We start from the raw sequence: 24,308 nt of genomic DNA, 5'->3' as shown, positions 1-24,308 counted from the left end.
ATGTCAAGTGGTTTATACACACCCCTAAGTAGGTTGTCCTCGGCAGTCAGTATGGTCTAAACAGAATGCAATGGGGATACAGTGTTGGAATGCATCCTATGAAATCAGGGTACATTTAAATCTGTGAAATAGGCTGCTACATTTTGAATAGCCTGGGTAGGCTTTCCATGTCAAAGTCAATTTGTATTTTAGGCACTGGATTTTAAGACAATCTCATGATGCCAGGGAGGCCTTCCTAGCTGTGAATGAAGAACACTGTTTTCACGACCAAACTATCTTTCTTTGTAATATGATTTTTTTTGCTTTTTTCTTCTAGGTAGAGAGGATTGTAGACAAAAGGAAGAACAAGAAGGGCAAATGGGAATATCTCATCAGGTGGAAAGGCTATGGAAGCAATGAGGACACCTGGGAACCTGAACATCATCTACTTCATTGTGAGGAATTTATTGATGAGTTCAATGGACTGCACGTTACTAGAGAAAAGCGATCAAGACATGGGAAACAGGCCAGCGCGCCAAAATTTTTACGGGAAAGCCGAGGGTCATCTGTTGAGAAAATACCACATAGACCTTCTGAATCTGGGAAGTCTAAAGGGTCAGCACACAAAAGGAAGAGAATTAATCCATCTCTTCAAAAACAGAAAAGAGGATATGCAGCAAAGCCAGCATCTGCTAATGACAGGGCTGCTAAAACTGTGACTTACCGAACTACCCCCAGCGGTTTACAGATCATGCCACTGAAAAAGCCACATAATGGTCTGCAGAATGGAGATGGCAGTCATGAAAAAGATTCTAGACATTTTGGGAATGGCTCACAACAGCAAAACATGGATTTAAATGATCATGAAGGAGAACAGAATTTGCCCAGCGTATTGGAAGTTAGTAATGATGCACCAGTTGTGAATGGAATCGGTACGTGATTTAAACAGCTACAGTCCTGGGGGCGGGGGGTGAATTGCAGCGAGTGCCAGCAGGATGGTGAGAAGCCCAGAAATAACTGTCAGGCTCTTTCCCCTTATGTTATAGGATTTTCTTACAAACTGGCTTCTCTCTTTCCATTTCCCATGGAGTACCATGAGGCACTGGGGGCTTTGTTACATGCCATTGCAGTGCAAAGTGTTGTAGGGAAAGGATGGCAAGGCACGGCTGGGAATGACTTCAGCCTTGGGTGTGTGTATCAGCAAGTAACCAGTCACTTCTGAATCACGTGTGCACAGGCCCAATGGTCTAGAAAGATCAGGATTGTTTTAGAAACATACTCTGACACTGACTGACTGGGTACCTCAGGAGGCACAAGACATACTTTATGGGAAGGTACAAACTGCCTTGAAGTGAACGAGACAAAACAGAATTTCCTTCTAATCCCGTAGTTATTGACTGGGTTATTTCTCAAAGAATAAAGGCTTGAGTTCTCTATAAAATGCTCCAGGGGTTAATGCAACTAAGTAGGTATCTGCCCATTTATTAATTTTTTTTTTGAATCCTATCAAACTCAAAGCCCTGATGATGTTTTCTTTGTGGCAGTAATGTCCAGGAGCTACCAATGAGATGCACATTTTATTTAATCAAGTTTTAGGGTTTAGGGGATTGTTTGAGGGGGTTTTGACCATTGTTTCTACTGAATAAGCTTTTGTCCATATATGCAAGGATAAAGGGGTAGATGTCCTGTCAGTCTGTAGGCAGCCCCAGCCTTCTAAACCTTCCTACCACATGGAAGTCTTTCCAGATTCCTGGTAGTTTTCAGTATCCTCCTGTGTTTTTGGTGTGAGGGGTGGGGTTTTTTTAATACCTTTTAAAAACAGCAGGAGTTGTTCCAAATGATTTCCTACTGCTTACTGATGTAGTGGCGATACAACCTTTTGGGAATTATTTCCTCTTCTGTTACACACTGCATAAAGGTTTTCATTGACTGATACAGAGTTGCTCTTAGGGTTTTTTTCCTGGCTAGTTACAGTTAATTTAGAACACAGCTATATGTATGATTCTTTTCATTATGCATTTCATCTGCTTTACTGTTGCCAATTCACCTTTTTCTTATGACTCAGTGAAGCTCTTCAAAATCTTTCCTAATTTTTACTCTACATATTTTGTATTCCTTTCAAATTTTCCTCTCATACTTCTCTTCCCAGTTCATTAATACGTACATTAAACAAACTAATCCTTCTGCAGGTCCTTGGGGCAGCCAACTACTAATCATTTGACATGATGAAAAGTAACCATTTGTTCCAATTATTTATTTTTATTAGCCACTTTCTCTAGCCCATGATAGCACTCATTTCCTTAACAGCTTCTTGTGAATTGCCCTGCCAAAAACTTTTCAAAAGTCAACATAAATTATATCACCCCCTTTCCATTTTCCACCCTATTGGCAACGTAGCAAACACTGCTTGATTTGGGAAATAGAACTGAGCTCACCTGGTCTCACTTATTACATCCTGTAGCTGCTGGGATCTTTCAAGCCAGCATCAAGTACCATGTTCTGAACCAGCAAAAATGTATGGTCAGCTTTAAATGTGTAAGTAACACTGACAATGTCTATGGCACTTCAGATAGATAGAGAGTGCAGGGTTCTGTGCTGTGATGAGTTTGAGCTCATGTGAGACTACTTTAAAAATTACCCACGTCTTTTAAAAGACTTCCATATCTAGTTCCAATGCATATAAAGTTATTTTTCTTTGCTTATAGTTTCTAATGAAGTTTTGGTTTTCATCATTAAGTTTGTATTATTCATTGGGGGAGTTTTGATACAGAATGCATCTTTAAAATGCATTCATTCCTATATTTTAGAGTTTTGGGGGTTTTTTAATGAAGAACTAAAGGGCTGCAAAGAACTGCAGGGTCAGCTGAGCCTTCCATTTGTCCCCACAGGAGCTAATAAACGGCATCCACCGTCCCCTGTTCGAATAATCCCTATAAGAGAGCTCTATTTCAGTAGAAAGCTGCTTTGCCTACGCAGCCAGGTGTTCTGCCACGGACAGAGGGCTCCTGGCTGCTGCATGCAGCTCCTTTAGAACGTTGTTTTACAGCAGGTTTTTGCATTCTCCAAATCCATCACCTCTGTTCTGTACTTTGCTCTCCTTTCTCCTTTGCATTTTGACCTCCCTATAGGCAAAAGCAAGAGATCCTTAAATCTCTACCTGGTTCTTCACTGAAGAACCCATACTCAGGAGCACTCCCAAGGTTTGGCATCTCTCCAGTCTTGCTTTGTGATACCCAGCACATGCACAGCAGAGAAAGCTACAAAGAGGAGACATGACACTACCAAAGTAAGAGAGACAGAAACTGGTGAAGGAGGGTTAAAATAAAAACACTGGCTCTTTTCTCTAACACTGCCCTGCAAGCTTGAGAGAAGTCACATTTCCTGAAACAGGATTTTGCATCATTTGAAAAGTTAAATTAAAGAAACTTGTGCTACTCTTCACTGACTCCCTGAGTATTCCCACTCACAGAGAAGTAGCACAGACGATGTCAGTGTGGTTCTGCCACGTGCCTGTCACAAACTCATTGTAAACAGGATCGAGCTCCACTGAAACTGCTCTGAAATTTTACAAGTTGCAAACGAAGAAAGTTTCAGAAAAAAAAAAATGCCAATTTGCTGAATAACAGAAGTTTTGTTCCAAACATCTTGGGTTTCAAAACTTTCTCCAAATCTGAGCCAAGGTCCCAAGGCTTCGTCCCTTGAGACCGGGAGCGATGTGGCAGTCTGCTTGGCAGGACTCCCACATTTAGCGTTGAGGCAGCCAGCTATGCCAGAGGTTTCAGGCAGTCTGCCACCGAGTCTGGAAGTTGAAAGCCCAGCATGCCCCACCAACGCTCGCAGGGCTCCCAGGCACTATATGCAGAACAAAGAGGGAGCCTGGAGGACCTGGGTTTGGCTCCCAGAAGCTGTGGCTCCCGGGCAGCCCCATGCAGAATCCGATGAAGCAGACATCCCTCTCAGTTTTGAGAGTGCCTATATGAAGCCCAAATTAATGTCGGCTTCATTTTACCGCTAAGGGTAAGAAAATGGTTTTAGAAATTTTATAGTCGGTCTTGAGATGAAGCCTCAAACTCAAAAATTCCCCACAATTTGAAAACCCAGCTGAAGGTCCAGCTCTGCTACCAGTGTGGTCTGCAGTTGAAGCCTCCAAAACCCATTGACTTGAACCAGTATTCTCTCACATTATAATATCTAACTAGTAGTGTATTGAACCAAGCAATGTAATTAGTAATTTATATACTATAGCTATTCAAAAAATAGCTATTTTGTTTATCTGTGGTATGCCAGGTCTGTTGACAGAAATAATAGCTATCTGAAAACCAGTATTTGATGACTCATTGAATGGACTCCCACCAGTCTGTGATTGGTTTTGTGTATACATCCACTTGGGTGTTTCCTGCTCAACCTGTAGATAAACCTCTCACCAGTAAGCTCTTTACCCCAGAAGGATGATTGTATCCTACAGATGTATGCACAAAATCATATATGCTACCCTAGGGTAGGCTGGAACCTCGCTGAACTTGGGACAGCCCTCTCCCACACAAAGGTCTGTTCTACCCTCTACACACCCCACTGTGAGGAGAGCAGAGTCATCTTTACTGACAGTTGTTTAAGGGTCTGCAAATTGGAAAATATTGAAAAATTCTGCAGAACATCCACTGATGCTCCCAGGAGCTAACAATACCCTGCTTTCCGATGATATTCGTTGTTTTCTGTTACCACATTTCTGTTTCTCACCAGATATTGTAATTGAGAGTGATTGTTTTGTCAAGTTTCTTGACAGCATCAAAAACATCCCCTTTTAATTTTCTCATTCCCTTTTCTACATCACTCTATTTCTGTACCATCTGCTGGAGAATTTTCGCTTGTCATGTATCACTAACCACTGTTTTTCTCCATTACAAAAATCTCTGTAGTCTCATGGTTCCCTTAATTTAAATACACTCTATGAACTTAGTCACTGCTTCCTCTTGCTTTTTTAGCTTGTTCTGTTTTATTTATTCTGGAGCAATACTGGCAGCAAAAGACAACCAAATATGCTCGCTTTCCCACTTTGGATAAAAACTCATTGCTGTTAGATATCTTACAGATGCTCCTTTAGCTGGAGAAATCTGAAATTATTAGTAAATTATCAACAGATCACTGCTTTTAAGTATGTACAGCATTAACCATTACCCACAAGAAAGACAGAAAGGAGACAGGGAAGGGCTGTTGGGAAGACTGAGGAATGCCAGGGACAGTAAGGGAGCTGGCTTGCTGCACCTAGAAAAACTGAAGCCCTAGCTCCATGAACCTTTTCCTTCAGCATAAAGACCTGTGGCTGACAAAAGGAAAGGCCAGCCCTCCTTCTCCTGACACCCTGAAAGTTATTCCCATCCCTTCCCCTGCACCAGTTTTAGTACTCTTGAGGCTACAAGGTGAGCCTGATCTGTTTGAAAATTAGCCACAGTTTTGCAGGATGAGTTTCCAGCCAGAACAGTTCATCGGGTCAGTTCACAGTATCAGTACCTATCTGCACACTCAGGTGGTGGCACAGGGACTGCTCCATTAAACCCACTGTGATGAAACACTAAGATGTATCTGTAAATAACAGTATCTTGAGGTGTCCTCTTCTAGTGGGTGGAAAGAGATGGGGAGTTCCAGGTTCTTCAAAGCACTGAGTCATTTGAGGCTCATTGTGATCTTTCCTCTTTTGTCTGCCTCATCTTTCTAGACTGTAAAGTTCTGATGAGTTTTCTGCAGAGCCTCGTGTAATGGAAGCCCAGGCTCAGGCTCAGGCTGGAAACTTCAGGCACCTTCTAGTACCAGCAGCAGCGGCAGTAACACCGCTCGTTACATGTTGTTCCCTTTGATGGTAGTTGAGTACTAAAGAAGATACAGGGACAGACAACTGAGATGATGAAGGAGATTACAAGCATTAAAAGAGGCTTCAGTTAGGAGAGGGGGAGGCTGAGGGGGAATATGATCAAAATTTACAGAATCATCAATGCTTCAGATAAAGTAAATGCTGAACTGTTGTTCACTAAATCCCTCAATAGCAGAACTAGAGACCACTTGCTGAAACTGGTAGAACATCAGATAAAAGCACAGATGAAAGAAAAGTCTTCTCTGTGTAGTGGCTACACAACTTCTCCCAACTCATACCACAGCAGGCTGTGGAGACAGACATCATCAACAGGCTCAAAAGGGGATTACAGAAATCCATTTAAAAGTCCATGAGCAAATACTGAAGGAAACAGGAAGGATGAGTCCTCCCATATCCTTACACAACACCCCGGGGTGATACTAGGGGAAGGGATTGCAGAAGGTGGACAAGTTTGTGTTTCCCCCTTAACCTGCATCCTTTACTGCCAGCCTGTGATTCTTGGAAGATTACTAGATGTGCCAGTGGTCTGGGAATATCCTAAATTATCTTTAAAAATGTTGGAAATCCTAAATATCAGTGTGGTTGTAGGTATTCCCCAAGTTCTACTGCTGATTGAAAACCAAGTAATAATTAAACTCCCACTATAGGAAATCCCTGTTCTGTTTTCTTTTTGTACTTCGACTAAGTGACAGATACTCATTGCTAAGCCAGTAAACCACATTTAGAGATACCTAAAGCTTCCCTAGTTAATTTGTAACATCCTTAACTCATTTCACATGCAGTATAGATTGCTGTGAGATTGCTTCTTTTTTCCTGTCACAGTCATTTTTCATTTTGACATATTAAGTCACTGTCACCCTTGTGTACATTAAGCAGGTGCTGTTAGCCCCCATGCAGAGAGTCTGGAGCAAACCTCCAGTAGCTCCATCACATCCATGCAACAGATGTGCTCAATTGGCCTGGTTTCACCTGAGTCTTGTCCTTGGAGTTTGCAGATCATTTTCCCTGGTTTATCAGATTAAGCAAGATTCTGGGGATGCACAGGATACACGGAAACCAGGACTTACTCACCAAATGTTTTCTGTTAATCATCAATTCTGGGAAATGACAGCTTTCCCTTTATGTTTCTCTTACATTTAAGTTAGGTCTTTCTTTCCTCTGGATAAATTTCTGTCAGCTGGTGTGCAGACAGTTATTTTTCTAAGATCTGTAGTTCCTTATCATCTATTTAATTTACAAACTGAATACATTCCTCAAAGAAGAATACAACAAAAAAGTAAACTAAAATTATTAATATGAAGCTTTTTGTTGAGCTGGATTATCTGTGTGAATTAATCTTCTCCATTATCTTCCCATCTATATTTAAAATAGATGTGGCATAATCTTCAACACTGGGTAGATAATCAGTACAGTTAGTCTCATGCATCTCCCATTCAATCGTCATTTGTGCCTCTCAGTTTAGAAGTTCTTTACACCTTTTTGGAAGACTTAACTCTTTGCATCTTAATAGGTTATTGCTGGCCCAAGCACTATAGTAAGGATAGAATAGATGAAAATCCAACAGTCTAATAATTAATTAGTTTCCCTGTATTATTCCCCATGTGATTAGTTTTCCATTCGTAACTTCACAAGTTGATTTGTGTTTCTAAGAATGCATGCCAAGATCTATGCAGTAGCAAAACTTTATGAAAAAGAAGAAACAATGCCATCAGAAATCATTGATCATTTTTAAAATTTAAGCACATGGTGATTTCTACTCTTGTGGCTAATTCCTGTCAAGAAAACCAATCTGAAAATCTGCTGGCTCCAAATGATCTTTTTTCAAATTGATTAGCTGATGCAATTTGTCAGTGTTTGCATTGCACCAGTTAAATCCTCTAGTCAGTGTAATACAGGTAATGCTTTAGGTGGTATCTCTTAATTTAACAATGGAATGGTTTGATGATGACTGAAATAGCAGACTTTCTAACACATCTCTGCCTGTAGCTACAGGGGCACTCACGTGCATGCACTGCACGAGGCCAAAGGATGCACCAGGCAAACACTGTTGAGCACTGTGTACATTGAACATCACACACCCTCACAGCAGTGTATCTACACAGCCGTTTCACACGCCGCAGACAATTCCACAGGCCATTGCCAACTCCCAGGTGTGACACAGCTCAGTTACCTACACAAACCTTGAGCTGAAACGCGGCTAATCCAAGATGCAATTCTATTCCTGCAGAGCATTTTTAATTGGATAGTGGTCATTTAAACTATACAATTTAAATCTCTGTCCTAATATTGATGGCATCTGCCCTTTAAAAAATCCTGTCTGTTTGATAGCAGAAGCTGGAAGAGGTCAGCTTTGGCAGGAGTAAAAGAACAGAACAAAGGTGTTTCATTCATCTCTTCCTTGGCCTTTCTCAAATAAGGCCTAGTGCAGGCCCATGTCTATTTAAGCAAAAAACAGATTTGGAAACTATTTCAATGAACAGAGTGATTTTGTTCCTGAACAACCTGTCTCTGCTTTACTTTTAATGGCAAATGTGTGAAACATCTGTAATTAGAAAAGGAGTCTTGCATAAAAATCCTATAAAGGTATTTTCCACACTCCGACTCAGCATTGTTACCAATCATAACATATTGCCTATTACACAGGAACTGTAAACATAATCCAAGTAATAGTTTACAGTTCATACACAGTGCAAGTCACAGCAATCTGCCTTTTAAAACTGAGGTACTATTACTCTCATTTGTTTTTAAGGAGGAACTCTGTCTTTCTTCTCATAACTCCCTTTTTTTATCCCTATTGCTGGCTAACCTCTAAAATGGCATCAGCATTCATATTTTTATGTAAAAAATACAACATTAGTCCTGGTCAAAATATATATCAATGTTAGCCATTGTCAGTAATTGTCAGTAATTATTGTTACTGTAATATGCAATGAGCAGAAGCACGGGATGAGAGCAAAGAGGATGGCTAACTTACTTCTAATGATAACCACATGGATTCATGGAAGAGAACGCTGGTTGTGTGAGCTTAGTAGGAGCTCCCTTGACTTGCTGTCTCAGATGTGCAACAAGTGTGTGTTCAGGTTGTCACCTGAAACTGATAATGGCTCTTTGGTCACCATAAAAGGAAGAACGTGTCATTTTAAAGATGGGATTTGGACTAAGCCTGTCACGTCAAACTTCCAAAGCTGAATTAGACTTTCCCTATGAACTCGGGGATCACCCCAAATTTATACAAAAGACATTTTGTATGTCTTTTGCTTTGCATACAATTTGCATACAATTGCTTTCATCTTCCAAGCAGAACTGACACCCTCTAAGAGTACCAGTCCTACGTACCATATAATTCTTGGATCTAGAGGTTGTCTGATCAGAGAACAAAACGTACTGCATGTCGGCATCCCCAATGGTAAGAACGGCTCGAGGCCACGTTTGACCAGCCAGGCGTATTTTTCACTTATCAGATTTATTGCATAGAGGCTATTGTGAACACAGAGCTCTGTTTAAGCTAATAGCGAGTATCACTCCGTTTCTTTGGCGGTATAGACACAATTATGCTTTGATTCTTTCCATCTGAAAGGTTCTTCTCTGGCCAATGGAAACTTGAATCTACACAGCACTGTGAAAAGAAAACTAGACGGGGAGAAAGATTATGTTTTCGATAAGAGACTAAGATACAGCGTACGTCAGAATGAAAGTAACTGCCGGTTCAGAGACATTGTAGTCCGGAAAGAAGATGGTTTCACACACATTTTGCTGTCGAGTCAGACTTCAGATAACAATGCACTGACCCCAGAGGTAAGCATGTAGCCATAAAAGCCAAAGAAAGCCATTCCAGTGTCTGGATTTTCTTGGGAAAAAACTGCACTTGAACTGCATTTTATGTATTTATATCCTAATTGATTCTCTTAAAAAAGAAATACAGAGTTCAGCTATATCTAACTTTTTCATGCTTGGGATTCCTGTCAAAAAGAATGCAGTGGAAAATAATTTTCAATTTACATGTCTGAAACCAAAACTGAGAATGGCAGAATCAGTGTTTCCATCATGAAGTTGTGTGAAGCAGTTGCTCACACCTTGAAGTTACTGATATTTAGTATCCTTAGGAGGAATCTGGTCTCTTTCATTTCACTGATTTGAATAGTTGTGGCATAGGAAGGAATTTCAGGCATAGCCCGAGATGGTCATTATAAAAGTATACCTTGATCCCTAATTGCTTTTTCTCTAAATCACTTTATGAGTCCTTTTTTTTGAAATCTTAACCAGTTAGGGCCTCTATCCTCAGCTGAATTGCATGAAGTCGTACAACATATAAATTAAATTAATTCCCTTATTCCAAAAATGTAGTCAGGCTTGGATTTGCAGCTTACAATACTTCAGTACATATATTGGTCACTGGAAGGGCTGATCAACTTTTCCTTCCATTCCCTGCAATCCCAGAGTAAGGGGTGGTGATGCCCTGGTATAGCTTTCCCATGTCAGAACAAACAGGGTATCAATAAATGCCTGTGCCAGGGTCTGTGTCCTGGAGAGCAGAGAACATGCCTGAGCCCTGTGCCACGCAGGCAGTAATGGCCCGATGGAAGGAGGTTACCTGAGAGCTGCCTCCCAGCACCAGGTTAGGCTGTTGGAGCATTCTGCAGGCACAGTTACTCCACGAGCTGCCTGCAGAGTGGCAGATCTCTGCCTTCACTGCCTCCAGACACACCAGCGCTGCTCTGATCAGTCTTTTCAAGGCACGAGTATACGAAACACCAGTTTGAGCCCCATTTGAGGGAAAAGCAGATTGTAGCTTTGAGGAATTAGGCTATTCAATAAGAAACTTGAGTAACTTTGAGATTAATTACTTAAAACAAGCTTCAGATAAAACCACTGGCAGGAGTTATAGGATGTAAATTTGACTCCCCAAATGCATCCCTTTGCCTGTACATTAATGCACACAATGATACTAAATAGTTAAAACTGTTGGTACATATATTTATCACTCCGAGTTTTTAAACTATAGAATATTTAAAAGGACTATCTTGGTAATTAGCACAGAACACCAAACACCTGCTTTTAGTACTAATTCCTTAAGATGCATTAGATTCCATCAGATCCATCATTCCGTCCATGTATTAATTACCACTAATTGTCACTGCAGGTAATTTAAATGAAGAGCTCAAGGGCCTGAAAATGTGTGAAATCAAGGACTTTCTACATTCAGGCTGAGCATACATACCTTTGCCTTGTTGGCTGAGCTGTTCCACATCAGCAGGGTTCAAATGCTCTAACCAGCAAATTAATTCCGTCTCTTCAGGTCTGCCAAACCAATCCATTTCATTCTTTGAACTGGGGACCCACCTTTGGGGAAGAATAAATGATAAGCGTATAAAAATCCTCTTCTTGCATCATGGGCATAGATTATTTGTAGAACCTTTATTGAAGCTCACTTGAAAACCAGAAAACGCATTTTAGAAAACTACATTACTGACCAGGATCTGGATGGTCAGGAATTAATCAAGGTAATGAGTTCTCCACGTTGAGATTGTCTGTTTAAAACTCATCCAGGCGGAGAGCAATTGAAAGCTCTTGCCCTCTGAAGGCTGTTTGCTGGCAAACATGAAACGAGTCCTTTGGCCTCAGTCCAGGCTGCAGCCCATGATCATTCACACCACAAAATCCAGCACCTCCAATATTGGTAATTCCAGATCCTCAGTGGCAATTACAGCAAAAATCCAAGGAACTGAGAGGGGGAATGTGTTGATTGCTTTGTCCAGGCAGTTTGTGACCCGTAGCCATAGGTGAGACAAACTGACAGACTATTTTATGGACCTTTATAATATGTTCAGCTTTGACCCTTTTTATCACCACTGAATAGAAACTACAAACACAAAATTCCTACAAAATGAAGAAAGTGTGATTAATTTTGTCAAAAGAAACACTAACTTCAAGCATTATTAGACATTGAGGAAATTATGTTTGCCAAATAGTAAATGATTAATTTACTCAGAGCAGGTCAGCTTGATGTGGTTAAAACAGTGCCCTAGTTATTCTTGGCCATCTATGTTAGGAAAAAAAGAAGTTTGCCTTGCCCAAAATCATTATAAAATTAAGATTATACAAAATTATTCTCACCCCTAAACAACCCTGCTCCCCTTTGTGCTTTATCTTAATCTTCAGGTGAAATTTAATAGGTTTGTTCAACCACTGTCCCTTATTTACGCCAAGAGAAGTCTACCTGAAACTCCAGCCTATGTTTTTGGTCTCCACATCACACCCGTGGGTTTGTGGAGGTGATTTCAGCATGAAATGTGCCGATGCTCCTTCCAAGCGGTGTCTGCGCTGACTGAAGCTGGCTCAGCGCCACTCTAGTAATTGAGGTTTCTTCTACAAAATATTCAGGGCACTATAGAAATTCTTTCTTACGTTTTACAAGAACCTTGTAAAACTTCCAAGCCAGTGTCATGAAACAGCACAGCTTGTTTTTATTTCAGTGGCTTAGGCTTGCTACTTTTAAAATCCTTTTTTAAAACAGATATGTAAAACATTTCAGCATTATAAATTCCATTAGGGCATTTTCTCTCACGGGTCTTTTCCTGCTTCTGAAGTTCTTTCTCCAAAGATGATGCTGCTGTTTTAACTCAGCACATTTCAAGGATCCAAATTCTGTTTCAAACCCGAGATTAAATGGATTCATCCACTGCTTTTACTTTACACTATTAATAGAGCTAGGAATTAATATTCCCCTGAATAAAAAGCAAACCATACCCTAAAGAGCTAATGTTTTCATTGAAGACTGATATAACTACCTCAAATACACTTCTCATACAAAAGAATCAGGTTTCAAATTTCCAGCCATGAGAATTACAGGCTTTGAAGTACTACCAGGTGCATTTTGGAGTACTGCTTTCCCTTACTTACAACTTTTCCTGACTTAAAAAAAAAAAGCAAGCAGGTACAAGTTTACTGTTATCTGTATTTTTCCTCTCATACAAAGACAAATTGGGGGTTTTGGCCAGTGCTTCTGCTTGAGTCCAGCCTTACAGGTCTCTAAGTCCTTTATTTATGGAGCAGAAAGGACTCAGAATCTGTTTGCAGAGCATTAGCAAGTAACAAAAAGTTTATTTCTGTAAAAAGGTCTGATTTTGAAGGAGGTTTTAAGAGCAAGCAAGTGGTTTTTTTGGTTTTTGGATTACTGTAGTATTTTCAAAATGTTTACCATTAAGAATATCAACAGTGAATCCTTAGACGTTCAGAGAAGTTATCCTTTCAAACTAGTATTTCTATTTCTATGAACAAGAGACTTCAGTTTGAGACACTTTGTATATTTACAGTGATAAATTCCCAGCTTTCTGATTTCCCCAGGATGTAAGCAATGTTGAAAGCAAAGGACACCAAATCTATTTTAAAATTTCCTACATTCAGTGAAAGGAATTAAAATAAGTTCTTAGAAGAGTAATGAAGTTTTTGAGCATTTTATGTTTATTTTACAATATAAGGTGTCCTATTAAAGAACTAAGCAACTTATTTTCTTGACAGGATTGAAAAACTAAGCTACCTTGAAAAAGTGATAATTTTACTATAAATTTGGGTGTCAAGAAAACAGTGAAGAACTAGACCTGGTCTAAATTTATAGTTCAATAGATTTTCATGAGCAAAAGAACTGGCCCTTACTGGCTTGTAAATACTTCCTCAGAAATTTTAGTCAAGTACATGCAAATAAAAATATTGTCCACAGCTGAAAGTTAATTAAAAGACCTTTAGAAAAAGCTAATTCACAAAAGCATGGATGGGAGAACGCTGCCTTGGAGCTCTGCAAATAGTAATATTGGTCTCATCCACTAGAGAAGGTAAATTTAATTGGACAAATGTCATAGTTATACCAAGATGAGGGCAGATTTATGGACCACAGAAGAGAGAAAAAGAATATAGAATCTCACAAAGGAATGTCACTAAAGACAAGTAGTGTCTCTGTACATGCAAATTGGATCCACTGCTGCCCTAAGTGGAAGTTTGTACTTCAAAGCACACCTCAGTTCTGAGCTGAAATGACACTTACTGCACAGTAGTGCAGTTAAATAGTTCTGTAACCCTACAGACAAACCATCATTCTATCTTACTGCTAGTAGCTTTCCTATACTGGTACCAATGTCTGGAGAGACGTGCCCGTGCCAAAGTGGTCAATGAGAAAAGCCACGATGCCCAAGCATTCGGAAGCAAGAGTGGGCAGCAGGTTGGCCATTGTTAGCCTGAGAAGGTGACCAGGTGAATCTTGGAGTGCACCAGCAAAGGAGTCATGGCATAGAGGAAGGGGGCAAGCATTGACTTTACTGGCATTGGTGAATTCCAATGAGCCTCAGAGCACATTTTAATGATAGAGCTAATGACAAACCTACAGATTAATTTTTTTAATTACTTTCCAGAGACTGAAAGCACTGATTCATTTTGGTTTCTGTGTTTCAGATGGTGCTCTCTTTTGCTAGAAACTAGTGGAGCAGTGGAACTAAATTTCCACTCCTGCTCAGAAATACTATCCAAAATACTGGCAGAGCCTTCCCATTTTCAGCCATACATGAGAAATCAATTACTATCAACAGACTCTTGATACCACCCTCTCCAAAACATGGGAAAAACAGCAACAGTAGAATATTGTTTTTTCCTACAAGTAGTATAAACTCTGCCCAGAGATTTGGTATACTTTTAGATGGTTTCAGCCATCCAAATCAATGATGGGTAAGATAAAAAAGAGACAAGTTTGGAATGGTGATGATGTGCTTGAAGGATCATAGTAGTAACATCAAAGAGATGGTACATGTGCAAGTATCATTGGAGGAAGGGGACTGGTAAAGAAGCTTGATGAATGGAGTATCCTATTGTGGCATCATAGTTAAATGATATAAAGATGTTTGACCGGTATTGTCTGTACCTCTTCCCTAAGAAAGAACAGATTTTGAGAACATTTTAAATAAATTAAAGGACATTTACAGGGAATGAGTAAAATAATTTATTTTTTTTTAATTCTCACATCTACCACCTTCTAAATTTCCTGGAACAGAGGTTTTAGGGAGGGGGTTCCTTTGTCTCCCTGGTAAAACTGGCCAATTTGCTATGTTTTTACCAACTGAGCGCTGAGACAGCCTCTGAGAATAACCAGTACTTGTAAATCACTGATGACATTTTTGTACCTGCACAAGAATTTCAAATACACTTCCAAATCCTGCTGCTTTTAATTACTTCACTTCCACCCACTGTCACATACTTGGTATTACAGGCGTTCTGGAGAGCACTTGTAAAAGTGAAGCAGCTGAAAGTTCACCATCTGCTTTCTCCTGTCCCGGTCTCAGCACCCAGTAGCAAAGATGTTTATGCAAGCATACATGGAAAGCAGGCAGGTAGCATGGCACTGTGTGTTCAATCTTGGTCACACAAGCCATGGGATTTCTAATACAAGGCTACCTAGAATGGTATAAACAAACCTTCTGTGGATAGGGACATTTCTTAAATAAGGCACTTTAGAGATCTAAAGAATTTCTGGACACCAAAAATAGTGAATAAAGTAAAAGCTAAAAATCTTGGGTTTCTCTCATGTAGAAACCATATTTTATTCCCCAACCACATTTTGCTATCTTTTACCTAAATTCACACTAACAGCAAATCTTTTGAGTGCAGAAGACAAAAATTCACTCACCAGGGCCCTGTGTATAAGAAGTCCTTACATACAGACTGGGTATGTTTAAGCATAGGAAGTGTCTCACTAGATGAAATCTTGGCCCTACTTCAGTAGGAACAAATCACTAAAGAGAAGAGGGGACTCTGAAATGGCCAAAATCAATTCCAGTTTACAAACAACACTGAAATGTGACCAAATAAGAAGTTACCCATCAGAAGTTTATGAAATAATATTTCCCTTTAAAATCATTAGAAAACCAATCCTGATCTCAGATAAAAGGTCATTTCCTTACAATACCAGCAGCTCAATTCTATACAGATTTTGATTAGGTTTGATTTATGGTGCAATTAATAGCTTGATCCAGTTGTAAATCAGCGTCAAAATGTCTCTCTGTCAAGTGGCTTTTTGCTCTAATTTTGTAGACTTTAAGAAATCACTGACCACAGAAAAATTAATAATATATTTGTCATGTTGATGTATATGATGTCCTCTTGTCCTGCTTTGCTCTGGTTGAAGTTACATAAACCAAAAGAGGTAAAAGAACTGAAAAGTGAGGTTTTTAGATTTTGCTAACAACCTGTTGAGGTTAACAGGCTGCTGTTGTGATAACCGTGTTACTGAAGACACAATCATGTGTGCTGAATATACATGGTGAAGATAAAAAAGTGATATTTGAAATTATTCAATTGCAATCAAATAGCATAAGCTGGCTAAAATTTCCCATAGAAGAAGCAAAGTATACCCAAGGCCTAAAAACTCTTTGAATTAGTAAGCATCAACAAAGCACTTCAAAGATAAAATATTCTGTAAACTCTCAGTGTTAACATTCTAAGTATATTAAATTTATACAAATATATATAATTGGTGTAAGTATTAACAGTGCCCAAAATTTAAGTCTCTCAAAATCAATAAGGTTTGTAAAACTAGGGAAATGATATTGCCACGGCATGCATGTCGAATTGTTTACTTTTCTTTATCCACAGATCATGAAGGAAGTTCGGAGAGCATTGTGCAATGCATCAGCTGATGACAGTAAACTCTTACTTCTCAGCGCAGTGGGAAGTGTATTCTGTAGTGGCCTAGATTACTCATATTTAATTGGCAGGTTATCCAATGACAGAAGAAAGGAAAGCACTAGGATTGCAGAAGCTATAAGGTGACCCAAGCTTACCTATGATCTCTAAATTATGAAATGCAGTGTGTGATTATAAAGATATTTATCAGGTCCCAAAATGTTGTATATTTAAGTGTTGGTTGCATTCTAATTATAGTCCTGCAGATTTGTTTCATAAGAAGAACCTTGGACTTTTCCGTATTAAAGCACGCACGTTTATCCTGGTGCTAATATCCATAGGGATTTATTTTATTCCAATTTTCTGTATTTAATATTTCAACTAATTCCTCCAAATTCAAATACAACTTTGTTGTTTTTCCAAATTAACTACTGCTTCATGTTCTAAAGTGGTTCCTGAAAGGCAGATATTCTATTTCTTTTAATGTTCATCATGTTAATGAATTCCAGTCCAAACGGGAATCCATGGCTTACTCATATTGTGTTGAAATAGCAGTCTGCCACAGGATTTCAGAACCTTATTAGAAGGGTCCCCACTCTTTTTCTTAAACTTAAATTACTTAATATATATGTAAATGTAGTTTTATTTTCATAACTAAAATGTGACTTTCCGTATACGTATCACATTACCTTAATAGAAATCTGGGGTTTATGACATGCAGTCTGCAAATCAATCTGCACAATACATCAACAAATATCTCCACTATTCACAAGGAATATTTTATATGTATTTGGCAGATCTTCCAATATAAATCAACATATCTCCACTAAAGCCAGTGGTAATTCACCAGTCTGTACCAGGAGAGGGTTTAGTCCCTTTTCCACACACCCCCTCCAGCTTCCTACAAATAAATGTTATTCTCCTGAGAGAATGCAACAATTCTAGAGTGGAATATTAAAGAATTTGTTTTATGACAGATCTGTATTCTGGATGGATTAGTACAATGTAAGATCAGGTTTAGTTATTACATGACATGAATTAATCACCAGTCATCTTGGTTACCACTACTGCAGGTCAGTTTGGATTCTCAGTTTATTATTTTTAAAATTCTCAAGGTAGTAATTATTTTGAAAGAATTTTAAATTACTTCTTAGATATAATAAATTCTGACATGTTTTTAAGACCCTAGCTATGCTTGAGTATCATGATTATTTTAAAAAAAAGAAAAACCCTTCCAAAGACACATCCTAATTTGTTATCATTTTTAATGTGAAGGATTTTTAATAAGGTGGAACCAAAAAAAAGTGAGGAAAGAAAATCACTGTTCTTGTTTGACAACACAGGTATACTCACACTCCGTTAGAAGATAGACATTTAATATTAATTCATGTAAATATTGTGTAGATAGGTATTGTTATATATATATATGCAGACATTACCTACACACATTTAATACACAGGTATACTTATCAATTCAGCACTTTCACTACCATAAGCCAGACTATGATACTCAGTTTTTCCATCCTTTGATTCACAGAACACTCTTGAAACACTGGTACAACGTCCTGCTCCTTGTCAAGAACATCAGCTTCAGGCCCACTGGAAATAGATTTTTATTGTACTTCTGGAAACAATACACTGCGCTTTCCATTTAGCACTCGCTGTGCTTTCTGTGAACAAAGGACTCAACTCATGGAAAATATATTGTAATAAGAGTAGAAAAAAAAGTACAGTTCGCTTTTTCAGTGGTTAGCATGTCCTAAAACACATTAACAGATCTCTGCCACCACTGCTTCACATCAAGTTAGGCTTGTATCAAAATTAAATTAAAATCTTGATTACCACGTTTCCACTTTCTGAAGCATGGATCCTGTATACTGATCACAAGTTAAAACTGAAGTTTAAATATCCATCAAGTCCCACCTCACATGAAGGATTTACACATTTGGTCCTTGTGCCCTGCCTTTAGGGCTCGTGGCTCACAGACATCTGGCACTGTAGCTTCTCTAGGTACCATCTAGCTTCTCTAGGTGCCATTTTTTCCTGTCTTTGAGCTTCTGCTCCACTGTGCAACAACAGTTACAATTTTAATTCCTTTTCTAAGACTTCCTTGAACTGAAACAATGACCTTCCTAGCCCAGAAACCACCTGTGAACTTACGGTTTGCAGACAGAGAAACATGCCAAGTTCTGGGTACAAGGCAACCCACTGAAACAAGTAACATACCAACGAGGGAACACAGATAAGTGGGGTGCTGGACACTAAAGCTTCTGCGGACCAAATGTAGGCATTTGTTCCCCTTGTAAGCTCCCAGTAACGTAGCCTTCCACTCCATCCTATAGGTGGCATGCATTGCACCATCCTCTGTTCTCCCCATCCTTCCTTCTTGACAGAGGCTCGTTGCATCTTCTCAATGTTCTGTTCCAAACTCTCCCCACCTCAAGGTCTTCCTTGCCTTTCTTGCTCACTCACATGAAGATTTCACATTTCCTTCAACCCTTCCTCTTCATTAATATGTTCTGCTTTGTTCTTCTTCCCCATAATCTAGCCATTTTCTCTCCACATCCCCAATTGCTTTTCCCTATTCATTTCCAGTCCCATTTATCATCACATGCTTCCTGCTTTGCCCCACAACACCGTGTGGTCCTCAGATCTGCTGCCACCATTTATCCAGTTTGTTCTTTTTACCTAACATTCATCACATCCCTGTTCCCATCTGTAGTCCTACTGAGAAGAATTACTTGCTTAAATACTAAGGTTCTCAACATTCTGGAATTAATCGGATGCAGTGATCCACAGTTATTACTCAGCCATGTACAACTGAAGAAATACGGAGATAAGGGAAGAGTATTGCTTCTGCAAACAAACATGAACCATAGCTCTCCTTAGCTCTGCTGTTCTCTAAAATGAAATGGTCTTGAAGAGACAATTGGATGTTCCTTATTTCATGCTCTTTGTCTTTCTGACGATCTTCTGTTTTATTACTCACTGTGTGAACAGAACTGCATCAGTTCCCATGAGTATATTCCTATGGTCAAAAATCAACTCCTTACTAGACAGCCTGAAAACCAGAACATTCATTGAACATTTAATACTGGGGCGCCTCAGGCTCTTTGTTTTCATTTAAAATAGCACCAAGGCCCTTGCACTTCAGTCCAATCAAATGCTTATCTTCAGTATGTTTTCCATGTCTTGCCAGATCAGCAGTCTCGTCTGCAAGGCATGTCTCCTGTTCTCAGATACAGAAGTCTTGGTCTTTTTGACCTCAGTGGGAGAGCTGCAACTCATCAAAGGGCACATTTGACAAAGTGTTCTTTCCTAAAACCTCTCAGCAAAGATGCATTCTGGATCTAATAAATACCCAATGCAGGAACAGAATCTCTTTTGTTTTAAATTTGATTTATACATGTCTCTTTTCTAAAGCAATTGAGCATCTCATTTGCCTCAATATACCTGCTGTGCACTGAGCTGCTGGAGCCCATCATTCGCCCACAATTACACTCATGTTTATTCCTAATTGGTGTCTAGGCTGTTCCATTCAACAGATGTCTTTCCACAGTTGCTGGTAGGTAACTTATTTAAAATAATCTCCTCATTGCACAGAATTTAACATGTTCTACTTCATTCATCCAGATGAATCTGATCACATTTACTTTCCCTTTATTTCCCATTGCTTCACATTTACTGTTGCAAACAGGCAAGGGCATCTCCTTTGCTATGTCTTTGCCAAAGACATTTGCAATGAAAACCAAACAGATCACTCACCTAATTCTTTCCCTGTTCAAACATTTCTCTGTTTCTCTGGCTCCCTTTTGTGGCTCTTGTTCTTTCCACTGGTGTGTCATAAACATTTACTGTCTCCCAGTCCAGTGATGGGACTTGCATCAAACTTTAAGATCTTAAGAGAACTTTTTTTGAAAAATAAATCAGCAATCCACCAGTGAATTTTCTTTCACACAACAATATGTTCATCAAGTTAGCCAAACCCTGCTAAGAAGCACTATGTGTACAATTCATAGTTACTCATCCAGAAGTAAAACTAAACCTAACCAAACCACTCTGCAAAGAGTACAAGTGTCAGTGCATTCCAATTAAATCAGCTCATATGCAAAAACATACAAACATATACAAAACTATCTGATATCCCAGGTACTCAGAAAGATTAAAGAACTAAATATGAGCAAGATTTTCCATGTGCAAACTAGAAAGTATCTTGCAATTCTGACCTCATAAAACTGGGGTATGGCATTTATTGTGTTCATCTGTGGTTGTAATTTGTTTTCAGATTAAGTACATTAAGCTTGGGTATTTATCTAAGTGTTACTTCTGTTTTCAAGATCCTTCTTTTATGTCTTTTATTTTAGGGATTTTGTAAAAGCTTTTATTCAATTTAAGAAGCCAATTGTGGTTGCTATCAACGGCCCTGCTCTTGGGTTAGGAGCTTCTATTTTACCGCTGTGTGATATCGTTTGGGCAAGTGAGAAGGCGTGGTTTCAGACACCGTATGCAACAATCCGACTCACTCCAGCTGGCTGCTCATCATACACATTCCCACAAATTCTGGGTGTTGCACTGGTAAGGTTTTCCACCTCAAGCTGCTGAAGAACATTTCTTAAATTCGTGCTTTTCTTGGTCTCTTTAAAAAGCCAAACAGAAAACCACCATTTCTCTTAGTTGTCATGAATGGAAATGAAATCTATGGAAAATTCATCTAATCCCCACCAATTTCTTATCACAAAATTACCTCAGAATTCAATGTATTACACATGCTTTATGCAAGAAAGATTGAAAAATTAGCAACACTGCAGAGTACTTGTCTGTATAGTGTTAGGGGTGTGCAGCAACAGAGAAGATAGAGCTCTCTGGTCTCTAAAGATCATCTATACTAAAGTTGCTACTTTTTTGCCAGTATAACAAAGCAGAATTTGCCCCACAAAGTATTTCATGCTAGGTTCCATGACTCTTGGCACAGTATCATGGCATCACTGACAGTTAACTCTTGTAAAATCAGCAATACAGATTGATCATGCATGCCAGCACATTTCTCTTAAATGAAAGCCATGCTGTGTTCTGGCCACCTGCACAATCCTTAAATAGCTACCAAAACTCCTTTCAAAGTGTTTTGCAGTATGGAAAGATACAGGAGACCATTTGTAAATTGAATCTTGAAAATAGCAGGCAAGTATGGAAAAAAATTTAAGGGAATTACAACCCAAGATCACATGCAATCTTTTGGCTTCACAGGCAAATGAAATGTTGTTCTGTGGAAGAAAGCTGACAGCACAGGAAGCCTGCAGCAGAGGACTAGTGTCACAGGTATTTTGGCCAACAACATTTAGCCAAGAAGTGATGCTACGAGTGAAGGAGATGGCATCCTGCAGTGCAGTGGTAAGAAATCAAACTGGTTTGTGGCTAAATTCCATTTTACAGAGGTATGGTGTGCTCCTAAGGCTCACCACATCAGAAACGTGGGTGGCTGGGTCCTCAGCTTCCACAACCATTAGAAGAGGGCTAACAACAGAAAATCTGGATAGGGATCAGTGAGCTCATGGAGTGTCTCATTTTTCAGGGTCAGGGAGGGTTACTTCCTTTCACTATATTCACATTTATTCAGTATGAATGGAACCTCCTTGCCCCAGATTTTGAAAAGGGATTTTAACATAGGTTTTCTTAGTGGAGGTGGTAGAGTGTGAATCTACATGAATGTACTGGGAAATCTCTGTAGGGCCAGTAAGAAAATATACTTGCCTTTCACCTTGTTCTGGCCTATTGTGTTTCAGCTGAGTCTGCCTTCTTTTCTGCACCTGCATATTTCCTGATTCTGCAAAATGTTCTACATAGGGCACCGGAAGGGTAGGTAGGGTAGTGCCAGCTAACCTCTGCCGTGAAGGAGAGGCAAGATCCAGACACAGAGGGATTTGAACACAGTCTGGTCAAAGTGTATTGTAACTTTCCTTTTGTGTACATAAAACTTGAAAGAAAATTCTCTCCTATTTTTACTTCCTAAGGTTTTTTCCCTTCAGGCAGATATACTCCTATTCTGGGCACATCCCTCTTTAGAAAAAAAAATGCAGTGTAGAAGGTGGTAGTGGCTGCAGTAAAGCTCCACTCACTGAAGTGCAAATTGTTGCAGTTTCTTACTACAGTTGCTATGCCTGAAACTGTTTTAGCATCCCTTGGTTTCATTTAACAGATCTGTTACAAAAGAGAAGGTAGAGAGACAGAGGAGGTTTTTAATTAAATGAAATGTAGATTAGATCTCACAAAAGACATTCAGAATGAAACTCTGGAAATGTAGCATAAGCTTATTTGATCGTGCTGATATAATGTGTATTATATGAATTGGGAAAACCTCTGGGCCTAACTCTGAATTCTTCATTCACTGTTATTTGCTGCCAATTAAGTTTTCTCTTGAGACCTGTTAGAAAGACTGGTGCTAACTTGTGGACAAAGATGAGAGTTAAAACTGTCAAAGACTGTATTTACTCTCTGAGCGCCTAAATGCAAATCAGGCTGAAGTCACAAAAACAATTAATATGATGAGCTCATCCAAGTTCACTGTGGACACTTGTTCACAAACAGACCAAAGAAATACACAGGCCCCATGGTTTGCAATTATCACCATTTACCAGAGTTAAAGAGAAATACTATTTTGGAATGCTAGTGTTGTAACCTAAAACAGATAGGAACTGGGCTTCACATGGAGGTGTTGACAAAGCTGAGTGGAGAGTTTGCGTCTCCCTTACCATCAACACTGTATTAGTTTACGTTAAATCAATAAAGTATGAATTATTAATGGTTTTATTTGACTGGTTCAGTTCCTTGTGAGATACACACCAGTGTCACATATTTCAAAAAACAATTTTAAAGGAGGTAGTCTCATTATGTCTAAAAATGGGTCTGGGAAAAACAACCAAAACTATGTGAGCAACCATGGAGCTGTTGTTTGTGCCTTTAAGAACTTAAAGCAGTTACTAAGGGCTTGAGATTGGGCTTTCTACTGCAAATACAATAGGTGATTTGTTATGGCTGCTTGTATATGCCAAACAAATCTAACTCCAGAACACAGTCACAGGGTGCTTGTTTTGCTTAACACCCTTCTTTTATAAATTATTCATTTTATAAAAGTGTAAGTAAATCAACTTTAAAAGGTATTTGGAGTAAAGGCCCTTTCCTATTTATTTTTGGTTTGAAAAGGAAATAATGCATGAGGGAAAACTGTTAAAGATGATGGACATCCACATTTGGGTTTCCAACCTGTATAACCATAAAGGCTACCTTCCAGAAAACAGGTAGCCAATATATCATGCCTCACACGCTTTCAAGGGATTGCATTTTCAACAGGAGGGAGTTCAGCTTCATGGCAGACCTTCAATAAACTAACGTATTGAAGAATCCTTCATTCCTTTTAAAAATGTTGGCACTAAGGCATAAACCTCAGAAGTCCTCAATTCTTAAAGATGCTAACTATCAACAAGTGGTGTTATGGCTGTAAATCACATTTAACTTCCGTGCTGAAAGAGTTATTTAGATTGTAAAACAGCCAATAGTGTGAAATTGCTGTTCATGCCATTATCTGTAATAATCTTTTCAGATTCAAAACAAAATACTGAGCAATATTTTGGCTTTAGGTTTTGGAAGAGTCCAAATGTCTTGTGCGGAGCTTCCTGAAATCCGGACTTGAAGATGTGAACGAGAAAGAGTGTCAGATGCTAAAACAGCTGTGGAGTTCTTCCAAAGGACTGGATTCATTATTCAGCTACTTGCAAGACAAAATTTATGAAGTCTGATGTCTTGGCCT

At 39.1% G+C, this 24,308-nt stretch overlaps 1 protein-coding gene across 1 annotated transcript; it reads left to right on the top strand.

Annotated features, from left to right (window-relative positions):
- On the top strand, nt 1-24,297 carry CDYL2 (chromodomain Y like 2; the record flags this gene model as incomplete). Its single annotated transcript, XM_084270091.1, is given in 8 exon segments — nt 1-27; nt 29-109; nt 317-911; nt 9,423-9,640; nt 16,478-16,650; nt 20,872-21,082; nt 21,752-21,895; nt 24,139-24,297. Coding segments are annotated over 8 exon segments (1,608 nt in total).
- Between the last annotated feature and the right edge of the window lie 11 nt (nt 24,298-24,308).

This window comes from Gallinula chloropus, assembly GCF_964237585.1.
Source record: "Gallinula chloropus genome assembly, chromosome: 13".
Lineage (NCBI taxonomy): Eukaryota > Metazoa > Chordata > Aves > Gruiformes > Rallidae > Gallinula > Gallinula chloropus.
The sequence above is the reverse complement of the archived record's forward strand: the minus strand, read 5'-3'. Positions and strand labels throughout refer to the sequence as shown.